The 13124-nt window shown below is 36.1% G+C and overlaps 1 protein-coding gene and 1 long non-coding RNA gene across 2 annotated transcripts in view; one reads left to right on the top strand and one right to left on the bottom strand.

Moving 5' to 3' along the window:
• Positions 1-203: 203 nt before the first annotated feature.
• The window catches only part of LOC137384800 (uncharacterized), a 28171-nt gene continuing 15250 nt past the window's right edge, over positions 204-13124 (bottom strand). Inside the window, exon 4 of the long non-coding RNA XR_010977663.1 lies at positions 204-1088. This is a non-coding gene — a long non-coding RNA (uncharacterized lncRNA). The remainder of the gene's footprint in view (positions 1089-13124) is intronic.
• Positions 1029-5563, top strand: hoxa13b (homeobox A13b). The gene is made up of 3 exons (XM_068059284.1): positions 1029-1058; positions 4146-4917; positions 5319-5563. The coding sequence occupies exons 2-3, from the start codon at positions 4269-4271 to the stop codon at positions 5561-5563; spliced, it is 894 nt and encodes a 297-aa protein (XP_067915385.1). The 5' UTR covers positions 1029-1058; positions 4146-4268.

Here is a 13124-nt window from a genome sequence, read left to right as displayed (position 1 = left end):
TTACTCTTGGACGATAGCTTAACAAGTAGGAAAAGTTCCAGTTTTAACAGCTGTACGGTTAATATATCATTTCTATGTTATTTGCTGCCAAATTTATGTTGAACAAATATTTTTTAAAGCCTTATTGCTCCAAGGAATCACGACTGACAAAATATACAGAGACATTTGACTGGACTGACATCCATAATGAAGAATTTGGGGATTAAAATACACAAGCTTCCTCGGTCACGTAATTATTTTCATGAGGTAAAAATGGCATTTCAAGATCTCGGTGATCCCAAAAGCTTGAATATTTTAACGCTATGTTGATGCAATAAATATGAATCAAAATACGAATTCCCTTTTATTGGGAGAACAACAGTTGGGCATGTTTAGGCCACACCAAATTATGAACCAATGTGTACAGCCATGTATATGTTCTCACTCAACGTAGTTTTACCCCAGCGACCGGTTTGATTTCAGACACACAAAAAGCGCCCCAATATATTTTTCGCAATTTAAGCCTAACAGAACAAGCACAACTAAGCTGATAACACAGAGCAGATTAGGACGTTGACTGCTTTAGCATGAGTGTTCTATAATACATTTGAAAGCACCTATACTGAGCTTATTAAACGAAATAACAGACAATAATTACAAAAAAGATTTATTTGTATTATCGTTCTAAAGATGGCTTCATTACAGTTCATGAGCAGATCCGGAATAGCAGGTTACAGTACCTCTCTGGACAGTTACTTCTTATTGGTGATGTCCCGATCTGTAAATAGTTTGAAACCATGCCTTGGAGATAACACCTTACACCACAGTACGACCCTCAATACTTTGGCGTGTTATTCATTAAGGCAGTTGTTTTATCTTCTACAGAATGCCTCTATCTTTTCCAATAATATTGACGGGCCTCTGGTGCAAACAGTCAGCTCAAAACAAGAGGTTTTGTAAACAGTGCATTTAAACCGGATGCTATGCTATATAATTTGCAATGTATCTTAAAACGACTGCATCCATTTCACATCCTTTTGCCAGCCATGCAGAAACAGCCTGGAAATGAAGACGGTATAGTCAGTGGAATCTTTTTTTCATTTGGAGGGCTGTGAGTGGAAAACAAAAGAAAACAAACAAAACGGCAATGAAAAGTCAATTCTCACGGCTTGCCTTTATAAGAATTCAGACAGGTCGTCAACGCGTGAATGACAGCACTCACATCGGCTAGACTGCAACTTTCAACTTGACCTTGGCCTTTAGCCGTGTCTAACCCGTATGTAAAAGAGCTGCCCATTTGGTTGCTGCCATTTTGTAGTAGAATCGACAATGTGGCCGTTTGAATATGTTACAGTTTGTATTTGAAAACATACATCCCATAGCACAAGTACTCTTATCAGTGGAAGGCACTAGCGGTTCTACCTATCACTTAAGTCTGCAGCCGAATTTTAGCTTCAATTTAACATGTAATTTGTTGGGGGAGGGGCAGCCTTCTCTTAACTCAAGAATGGAGAATTAAATACGATTCCGTGTAAAGCTGTTGTTCAAAAGCATTTCAAGTTAAAATGTAATCCAAAACGACGCAGCCGGTGCTCATTTTTTCATGTTTAATTTGGTAATCAAAAAGACTTACACAATTAAGTGTGGCGCATCCTCGGTGTATATTCTGAGATTAGCATTGCAGAAAAGGCTCTATTAACGATTAACATGGGAGAGTTAGGTGAAAAAAATGCACTTCTACAAAATATTGAATCACCAAAAACAAATACTAATAAGACCATTTGTTTTTATAATACACTGGAAAAATCAAGCTGCACCATCTATATTAAATTCAAACTAAAGAGTCCCACCAACCAATAATCATGTGAAGAAGACGAAGCATTGTCAGTCAGTGAATACCAGTTGCCTTATCACATAATCATCACTGAAGTATAAATTGCATGAGTTCCCATCGTATGGGTTGGTCATGGAATTGAAAGGTTAATCATTTAAGGTATATTGAGAAAAAATATCAAAATTCCCTATTTGGCTTGTCATAATTGTGCTCCAACGTTTTATGTTTTGAAATCATCTCGATATATTTCCACAATTATAATCCAGAAAACGATGAACACCTTCAGTTGATATCCGAAAGGGCGGATCATGTCGAAAATCTCGAGATACGGTGGAGACACGTTTTAATCTCGCTATTTCATTGCACGCTAGTCGACAGAGAATGTTTATATTCAACATAATTGGAATTCAGCGTCTCTGCTTGAATAACGATAGTCAGTAGCTCCTAAATCATCGAGGATCGTATCACTTCCAATATCTATAAGAAGTTTGAAGGAACGGCGTGTAGCTGTTTCTCAAGCGATTGCATGATTCCAGTAGTACAATAGTGTAAAAACATACAGAAAACTCGTAAGAAAAGAAGAGAACGGAAGAGATAAGCAGGAAAAAGAGAGAAAGAGGAATTATAAAGAATAAATAGGAAGATTTTATTTGTAAAATAATTGCTCTAAACAGCTGCATCATTGCAGGCATTAGGTCCTGTTCGAGAAAAAAAACAGGACTAACAACTTGGTGAAACGAGCTTGACGAGTTCGTCTGATAGGAGATGGTTTTCATTTCATTTATCACAACACCTGATATACAATTAAGTGACTGAAATTGAATTAAAAATCACCCTTTCCGACCACCCATGCCAGCTGAATAATATTGGCTATATTTTTGCTTACTTTATGCATTTTCAGCAGCCACCCTTCCTCATCATGTGACATATGACTGTAGTAAGACGGGTTATCCCCATGCTTTTCGCCAAATTGCAGCAAATTCATTCCAAATGCATTTACAATATAGTTCAAATTTATCAAATAACACTTTTAACAATGTGCTGGATAGATATAAAACAAATCATATTTATGGATTTTAGCACATTTAACAATGTGGTAGATATTGTTAAATAATTCACATTTTATTCCTTTTCCATGTATTAAATGGTGCCGGGTAGTCATAAAACATGTGCACTGATATTTCAGTGTGAAATCTAGTTATGTGAATACTGTTCCTGCTCAATGAAAACGTATTTTGCAGCAAGCAAGTTAACACGAATCGGCTGCATTAGCGGGGGAAGTAAGAAAGCTGACATTTATTTAAATACTGTTGTATCGCGGCTGGCAAACGGCAAAGGAAGAATTAGTGAATATCCTTATCTGGCTTATAAATGTCCTTTGATGTAAATATATCTATATTTGTGGCTGGCTAGTAATTTTGCTATTATAACAAGAAAGCATTTTAATTGGATATTGTGTATGGAAATTCAAATCGACTTCATTGCTCTTGAGTTCAAAAATGTAAAATGATTTATTTTAATGAACTTGCTCTGGTGTTCAGTTTAATTACAAATATTATATCCAGAGTGAAAAGATGCATTTATTTATCACGGATTAAGAAATCTAGGCTCTGGAATAATTTCGGACTGTTCTGCGGCATTATTACTATTTGGTTTAACGAGTTATGTCATGAAGCAATACAAAGGTCATACAGATGTTTCCTTTTTACTATAAAATGGTGCTGCTACCTATTTTTTAAATGTTATTTTCTTATTGGTTGAAAATACCTTGAGATTTTATTTATGTAGTGAAATGCAAAAAAGCAGGAAAGGTTCAGTTTTAGCCCATCCACATGTCAGGTTTTGCTTAAACGGCAACTGTTATTAGAAGGAAGTGCATTTTCACCGATAAGAGGGTATAGATTATAAAAAGATGAATTGTAGAATCAGCTATGCAAAAGTAACCTCAACTGCAGGCATAATAAGCAAATACACAAATATACAGCCATGAAATTTAAAGTATTTATGTCGTATAGCCTATAATTATGTAAATTATTTCTTTTGTTACATGCAAAAGCCAGCAGTTTTAGCTCTGGCTTGTTTTGTGTATAGGCAAAATATTACCTTTCCAGTCTTGTCATGCGTTTTCATTTACACCTACCTATGTGATGCTTATACATAACTGGCTTATTTTGTGCACCGCTGGTATTTTGTTGTTTTAGTAAATGCATTTATTCCAATCATTCGTTCACGTAAATAATCAAACGTGGTTTTATTAAACTAATGGAGTACCTACCTTTTTATTCTTCATATATTTATCATCTACTTTGCATATCATGTGATCATCTCGCAGCCAATGAGGAGGCAAGTTTCAGCGACACTGGCGCGTCAATGCTGCTAAGTCTGAGAGACTCAGTATCTCTTTTCAGTCTTAGGGGCTTTTAAAACGGCCACTAGTCTCAATGTTGGACGTGATATGACAGCGTCCGTGATACTTCATCCCCGCTGGATCGACACTGTGATGTTCGTCTACGACAATAGTTTGGATGAAATTAATAAAAACATGGATGGATTTTCAGGAGGGAACTTCACAGCAAATCAATGCAGGAATTTGATGGCCCATCCAGCATCCCTAGCTCCCAGCTCTGCCTACACGTCGAGTGAAGTGCCAGCGTCTGGTATTGCTGAACCTGTCAAACAGTGTAGTCCTTGTCCTGCTGCTCAAACTTCGTCCAGTGCTGCCCTGCCTTATGGATACTTTGGGAGCAGTTACTATCCCTGCCGAATGAGCCACCATAGCAGCATTAAGTCCTGCGCTCAGCCCTCCACCTTGTCTGGCTATCCTGCCGACAAATATATGGACACGTCCGCCGGCGAGGAATTCACCTCCAGAGCCAAGGAGTTCGCATTCTACCAAGGTTACGCGGGGCCGTACCAACCGATGCCCAGCTATTTGGACGTACCTGTGGTTCCCACCATCAGCGCTCCGGGGGAACCAAGACACGACACATTATTACCCATGGAGAGCTACCAGCCCTGGGCAATTACCAATGGGTGGAATGGTCAAGTCTGCTGTTCGAAAGAGCAACCGCAAGCTACCCACCTCTGGAAATCGAGCCTGCCAGGTAAGTATAGATAAAACACAATTAACACGAGAAACTAGTGCAATAAAGGGGACAAGACATTCTGATGTGTAAATACATATGGGTAGCTGGATAGTATATAAAATAGATTATATTAGGAAATTATATGCATAATTCTCTAAGACAAGTACTTCTATATTATCATAAACTTCAATGTTTAGTGCACTAGCTAAATACTAACTTGCATAATTTTTCATAATCACCACAATTCTCACGCATTTTTCAACATTATATTTTCTGATATATAATTTATTACAAAATGTACAGTCGATATAACATCTCCATGGTGCAATCTTGAACTTGACTCCGGCGACACTGCCGGTTTTAAACTTTTATTTGCTGCTAAATGCCATGGATGGTAAGGTGTGTTTTTCTCTTCACAGACGTCGTTTCGCATCCTTCCGATGCGAGCTCTTTTCGGCGTGGGAGAAAGAAAAGAGTGCCTTACACTAAAGTGCAGTTGAAAGAACTTGAGCGGGAATATGCAACCAATAAATTCATTACCAAGGACAAACGAAGGAGGATATCGGCATCAACAAACCTCTCTGAGAGACAAGTCACTATTTGGTTTCAAAACAGACGAGTCAAAGAAAAGAAAGTTCTTACTAAACTGAAAAGTAACAGCTAGTGCGACAATTCCAGAAACGTTCGGACTTCTTTTGAAAATTTTAAAAATAACTGATCTCAGCCTGGAGAAAAAAAACCCACCACAGCTCCTTTTCTTGATGCTAGATTTTTTTTCTTTCTGCCTGCTCATTGCTTTTTCTTATTTAAAAAAAAAGCATAAACACACTAGTAAATATCTAGGAAAGACATTGTATAAAGGTTTTGTTAAAGCAAACTAATATTCGCCAAAAATAAGTCAAGTCCATTAATTAAGAATCTAAAGGGTTGCAATTTTTAAATGTAGCAAACATACAGAATTAATTGTTTACTGCATATAAAATATATCACTTCAAAGGAATAAGAGTACCAATTTGATTTATACATTGCCTTCACATAAACATCATCAACGCACCTAAAAATGTGTATTGCTGGAGAATGTTCTGGTTAACAAAAAACTAGAGTGCATGCTAATTTTTCCTCAGGTAAACCATGGGATATATCGTGAAATGTATAATAAAATGTTTACGCACTACATTTTCTTTGGATGGGATGCGCTATCTCTAAAGATATTAATGTACAGGTAGAATGAAGAATATATTCTAAATAGCAATGTATATTGACAATTAAATACCTACTATTCTAGCACTCTACATTTCGTCTTATGTATATATTTAGGAGCATCCGCGCCTTTCGTAATTAAATAGCAAAGTAGATTGCCATTTTCTACAGAGTAGAATTAAGATCTGTCTGCAATCATGAAACCATCTCCTCCCGTGTAAATGAACTAAATATTAAGTCTTTTCTGTCTGCTTGTTATATTACCCACTTCACATAGCATTAGCCTCCACGCAGACTTAAGGCGCACAGCTTCCTTCCTAAAGATGACAACATCTGCGTGCAATTGTATTTTTTTTTAAATAACGCATTGTTTTATCTGCATGCACCCTCCTACTTAGTTAATATATACCAATAATAGTTACAAAATTAAACCACGAATGATAATCATGAAATTAAAATGTCTGGCATTACTATTATGCAGCTGTTTAATCTGTATACCCTATTGTCTTTTTTCAGCTAGTGAATTACATGCATTACAACAAATTATTTCACGAATAAAATATCTTCATAAACAACAGCGTCGAATTTTTTGTTAAGAAACATGACGCCAGCTAACAGCTTTTAAAACAAAAATGCAAAGAAATATGGGCCAGCTAGATTTATTCCTGATGTTAACCAGGCCATTTGTTTAGGGGTTTAAATACCTTAAAACCATACTTTCGTACTAAAGATTTTCTAGAAATAATCTAGCAATTTGCTGACATCAAAAGGTATCCATGAATATTCCCTACTGCTTCAAATCGAAAACATGACTACCAGGAAAAGCATCACGATTATCATGATAGAAACGCTTTTTGGAAGTGGATCCCTACGCGTGTATTAAAATATGCTGAAAGTTTAAAAGCAATATATTTTGTCCATATTCTGATTGGGAATATACGGTCTGCCTTTGGTTTTAATATGGAGGCAGGGCGTTAGGAGTGGGGTGGTGGTGGGGTGGGGGGGGGTGGGGGGGGGGGGGGGGGGCTTAAACCTTGACCTTGACGAAAACTGATAGTCTTTGACCTTGACTATTAACTGCTCATGAATAGTCATGAAGTGTAAAGGTAGAGCAATTGCGCCATCTACTGTTAATCTGCGGATATTCATTTAAACGGGCTTCGAGCAAACGAGCAACCAAACGTAATTGTTTCAACAGTAAACGAGCAGAGGATGAACTAGGACCGTCAGATGTAGGTCAGTAATACTAACAACTAATTATGCATCGTTTAAATTGTGGAAACGCTCAGAGAAATTATTTAAAGGGTTCGAATTTCAAAGACTCGCCAGGAATGATTCACTATTATAAACAATAAAACCTCCAAAAACAATTACCAAGCTTTTGGTATTGTACTAGAATCACAAGCGCGAAGGTATAGAATCAAGGAAAAGGCTATGGTAACGCGTTTTGTAAATTATTTCTCACGGGTAGTTTAAATTTCAGCCGCTGTAAAATAACTAACGAAAGAGTAACCAAACGGATCAGCTAAACTTGATCGCTAGCACATTTGTGAAATGCATAGTTTTATTTTAATGATGGTGATCAGTCTACAACGTGTCTGTCCACATTCACCCTTGGATCACTCTATCTGTCTTTATCTGGATCTCTTTCCATCTGCTTCTGCTAATCTGTTGGCCACGTTTATCAATTCACTTTCATACTCCTGTACACCGTGTCTGATTAAGTAGTTGTATATTTTAACATGTAATTTCACAAAACTAAAGCAATCGCTTAGCTGTTTTTTTTCAGTGGTGTTATATAATTTAGTTACAAATAATACGAGATTTTAAGAATTGTGCTGATAAAATTATTAAGTATGCACTCCACATTCATTTCAAATCGAACTTGTGGATAATATGTGAAATTCCATAAGCTTTTTTTTCTATAGAAAGTAGAAACACACTTTTATCTGCATTTTTACCTTTGCATCAACTAAAAATTGTAGCTTTTCACCTCAAATTTTCATTTAAAAATACCGAATTACAGAGGAATTCCATAGACATGCAAACTGTTTTTTATTTTTAAAGTGGACATTATAGAAATGCACCCTTTACCATTATTAGTTGCGACTAAGCTGAGCAGGCTTGCTTACATGAACAATGGATTTTTGTTACATTTAATTCCGATCAATGTTAAATGTGTAATGCCCAAGCTAAAATAATTCATTTATCTCCGCTTGTGTCATTTCTTAATACAAGCTAAGCCGCATCCAACAGTTGCCTATAGGAAAATGAAAGCTGATTTGCCAAAATGTTGTGGGATTATAAAATTCTGCATTCATCACATGACTCATTCGAACCAATCACAGCATCCTCTTGTAAAATCCAACTCAATATTTGTTGGAAAATACTTGAAGAGAACCAACCACCCGCATTCTCTCTGATCAAGGCTTGTCTAATAATCCGCTTATAGTTGTTTTCTAGATGCACTGAGTTTAGATATATCACAAGATTTCTATTTACGCTGATGAGGAAGAAATAGCTACTTAATGTTTTATTAGTTATGGGTAACCATTGTTGATTGGTGCGAACAAAACAGATCATTTTACAGATGGAACTGACAATTATCAATGTTTCCCAAAGAATTAATCAAGTGCAAAACCTTTTTTCGGCCTTTTTTTGTCGTTCTTGGGCTTTAAGTAAAATGTGCTAAAGGTAAAAGGCTCAACGTAGCTATCGAACAGTCAATGGCACATTTCTGATTATTGAGGTGGTTCTTGTTATTCTTTCATTGCAAGATAAAGGTTGAAGTAAAATTAATCATATTGTCAATGTGATCTTTGTTATAAAAGCACCGCAAAGCAGAAAATGCAATCAGTTGCAACTGACATTCCAGAACATAATTATTTAGCTTTCAATTCTTCCAATCGTTCTGCGCCAATGGATTAATCCTGAACTGTGAATCTCTATTTACAGTAAATAAATGTAACTTTTATGAGTTACAGTGGCGATCACGAGCGATTAACCTGGTTTATTGTAAAAACGATAATGCATTTTGGATCATTGAATTTGTGTTGCCAAATAGCCTCAGGAACGGTCTCCTGTGCAGTCCTCACGGAGAAGCTCGCCCATTTTACTTTAGAATGCCACAAAAGACTTAACATTTCGTGAGAAATACACGAAACAAAGCATTACTAATCGAACTTTAAGGATTTTATGCTCTGTATCATCTATATAACATCGTCTATCGTTCTATGAGCATTAGAAAAAAACCCGAAGAAGCCATTGTCGAGAACCGAAGGCGTATTAAGATCTGGATATGTCTTCAATGTAGTTTTGAATTTCATTTTGCTAGTCTTATCTCTACTTTTTTTTAAAATATACAAATATTTGCATCATTGTGTCTATATCCAAATTAGATTAACTTGGAGCGACTGTTCTATTTGCAGTCGATGTGTTTATTTATCTTGTTAAAAGCAGTTTATTTGATTTATTTTGTTTCTTTTCACGCGGCTGCTGCCACACTATCAATTCCAAGGCCGTACATCATTCATTGTATGAGATACTGAATATGTGCACTACAAAATGCGCTTTATTTTTTTGTGTTTTTTACTAATGTCGTACCATACAGTAAATTTATCCATTACCTAATATTCTCAATAATAAGAACCATAAAATGTGAATCTAATGTTTAGTGTGCATCATTACAAAAGAATATTTCGTCAAAAGTGCCTAAAATGAATTCAAGGAAGAACCACGGACTGCTTGCAGTGGATGTTTAATACTATCCCACCACCAACCGCACCCCCCCCCCACACCCCCCTCACCCCCCCCCCCCCCCCCCCGCTGTCCTCCGTCCCCATCCCACCACCCAACTCCCGCCCCCAATGAACAGTATATACATATTTTTGAAAAGGCTACCGATAAGTATTTAAAATAAAATTTCGCCAGACTGACTATACAATTGTTGAACTTACTTTATAATTTGTAACCAAATACTATTGAGCCGCGTCGAACTTGTTTTTATAAATGAAAAATAAACTGGAGCCATATTGTTGTAATATAACTGGTTCTAGTTAAATCAGATCTGCCTGGATGTACACTCATAATTGACTCGTTGCTTTACTTTCATTTAGAATACAGTACAATAATAGCGTATACTAGGTTACATTGCCGACAACATGGATCGAAAAATGGAATCCTTTAAAAATTAAATATATATGAGCACTTGTGGCATTGGAGACCTAGTTTAGTCGTTTATGTGTCCAATATATTGCATAAAACCGGAATTGAACTTTTAAAAAATGAAAATATATAGTGCACAAACAAGGCCATTTATCCAACCTCAAATATTGAATTTACAGACGACGTGCCAAAGCATAATATTTGCGGTTATTAGTACTGTGTGTGCCTATCAATGGATGCATATCAATATGCAATATACCTGTTTATTTGCTATAGACATATAATAAACTGGCATCTTCCATGTTTATGTATTATATATAATAAACGGGGTTATTTCATGTTGCTATATATATATACATATATCTGTGTGTATCTAGACACATACATACATACACACACACACACACACACATGTATATATATATATAAGATTTTAAGCTAATAACGTCTGGGGCAGTTTATGTCGCAGGACATTTTGGGTGTGTAGTATTTCACTTATATTTGACCAACTAGTGTCCCGCTTACAAACTGACATGCGGGGTGACTAAAGTACTATCTAATAGATTTTAGTGCATTTCGCAGGGAAGTATATTTCATTTTGCGGATTTAAAAAAAATGTTGATATAGATGAAACAAATAAAATTGAGTATTTACAAACGCTCTTAAGTATATTCTAGTTAACTATGCAATTATGTCGGTATAGTTCCACTTAATACTCTAAATTCACAAATCCAAAAATATCCTTTAATGTACCGTAATACATTTTACATGATATATAATGCAAGACTTCCTTAAAATTCCAAGTCCAACTGTTTCATTTAAGGAATATTCTATGTTGGACATAAAATAAATCATTACAGCCCATTATATTATTGGTTTTGCATCTCCAAATGCAAGTCTGAGATTAAAGTAATGATTCTGTATCACGAAACGCAAAAATATAAGATTTTTAAATCTTTATTAGAGTAGATGTAATTTCTGCGACCGGTTATTAATTTTTGAAGCGCTGTGAATTATGTTGTTGCATGGTCATATAGCTCAATCCTCCATTCGTGCAGTGTTGTTGTTTAATGGTTTACCGAAATAATACAGGCCGAAATGTTCTTCAGTATAATCAACTTCGAAGATTTGTACAACTACATTTATTATTCTGAGGTGTTATTGATGTATCTGTATTCGTAATGTAATATGGTCCTCACTCCTTTGTTAATACGGGTGGTTTCAAATAGTTAATGAATTAGCAGTACAATTTAAGCCTTGTATCTCGACATGGACGGATGTAAACAGATAAAAGTTCTAATGGTAAATTCGTTCACAATGGTGTGAAAACTTACTCTTAAAACAATGAAGCGGCATATTGCGATATGAACTTTTTCCATTGAACTCGAAGAATTTAAGACCTACAATCAGAAATATACATAACCGCATTCAGAGCCACTGTCATCCAAAGTAATTTACATAACTCATTAATAAAGCATCAAAGTGAATGCGCATGCAATTCATTAATTGGAGCTTTCATTAAAACATAGTTTACTCCGTCTCTTTGGTACACACAATCGCGGTCAGTCTTGTTGTTGACATTTCACACGACTTCGATATTTCAATGTTCTTCCATATGTTCTTTCAGTTGAAAGTCATTTTGTCACATTGTAAGTTTAGTGAGCGCACATGCGACGTGTGTGGGTCCTGAAGGTTCGTCTGGGAGACAACTGCATCACCCCTGGCTTGGAATATGCTAACCTGCCAAAGATTCGGTGCAGTTAGAAGTCAACAGCTTCTGTGTTCATATGGGCACACCAACTGGGCACTGGATAGATAAAAGGATTCAGGAAATGCTCCGAACTCACCGCATCTGTGCATTTTGCAGTACCCGCTATTTATTGAAAGATTGAGGATTAGAAAGCTGGAAGAATCCATCCGACAAGTGCAAGAAAATAGTTCATATGCTCATGTTCCAGTTTTTGCTACAAGTGGAGGTGAGTGGAGCGCCTTTTAATGAAGAAAATTCAGAAATTCCGAGCTGTGTTCCTCTAGCCAAGTTCAAAGTAAGGATCTTTCAAGTTCAAATCCGGCCAGTTCAAGTGAAACTGCGTCCCTTCTAGCTATTTCAATCTGCATGACTACTTGGCCCGACTTTAATATTGCATTAGACGAGGCGCCAGCTAACATACAATATTTCTTTATTGTATGTTTTCGTGAAAGGAAACACTGTCGAAAATTACCATTGAACTATTAATGGGTTTGCTTAACCTTTTTATTTTTATGTTTTTTAAATCCCATCATTGAAGTACTAAACCCAGACCTGAAAAGTTGCTGCGACAGCAAATGGCATTGCTCCATTTTTTTTATTATCATGCACGCCAAGTTCAAAAGCATGACATGAACTCCCCATTCCTCTTCAAATTGGCATTTCATATAAAAGTGATAATGAATGTTTGGTTCAAAATAAACTCGCACGCAATTAAATCAATGCTGGGAAGTGAAACATTGTTCATGTGTATTTGTAAATATAACACCGATATTATGACGATTATGCCTAAATTATTCAAAAGGGAAGTTTCAATATTAATTAACGTCTCATTTATTTTGCGATGCAGTGTTGGAAAACCACCGGCGAAGCGTTTTTTTGTGTGACTTATTGGGCAGCTTAACATATTTGGGCTCGAGATTGTAGAATATATCGAAGTAATTGTATAAAGCATTATAATAAAATGCGCGCGAAAGAGTTTCAATGATTTTATTGAGAAAATATGCAGAGGTGAGAAAGAAAGCGGAATTTAAAGTGCTACATGTCTATCATAAAAAATGATACATTCCGAACTGCACATACTACAGATACACGCATACGCTCATAGAACAGT

This window comes from Heterodontus francisci, chromosome 2, assembly GCF_036365525.1.
Source record: "Heterodontus francisci isolate sHetFra1 chromosome 2, sHetFra1.hap1, whole genome shotgun sequence".
NCBI classification, from domain to species: Eukaryota; Metazoa; Chordata; class Chondrichthyes; order Heterodontiformes; family Heterodontidae; genus Heterodontus; species Heterodontus francisci.
The sequence above is the reverse complement of the archived record's forward strand: the minus strand, read 5'-3'. Positions and strand labels throughout refer to the sequence as shown.

Bases quoted from the DNA above. Each gene is read 5' to 3' on its own strand.
- hoxa13b (XM_068059284.1), top strand. From the start codon at position 4,269: ATGACAGCGTCCGTGATACTTCATCCCCGCTGGATCGACACTGTGATG. The intron at 4,918-5,318 runs GTAAGTATAGAT...TTCTCTTCACAG, and splicing joins CTGGAAATCGAGCCTGCCAG to ACGTCGTTTCGCATCCTTCC.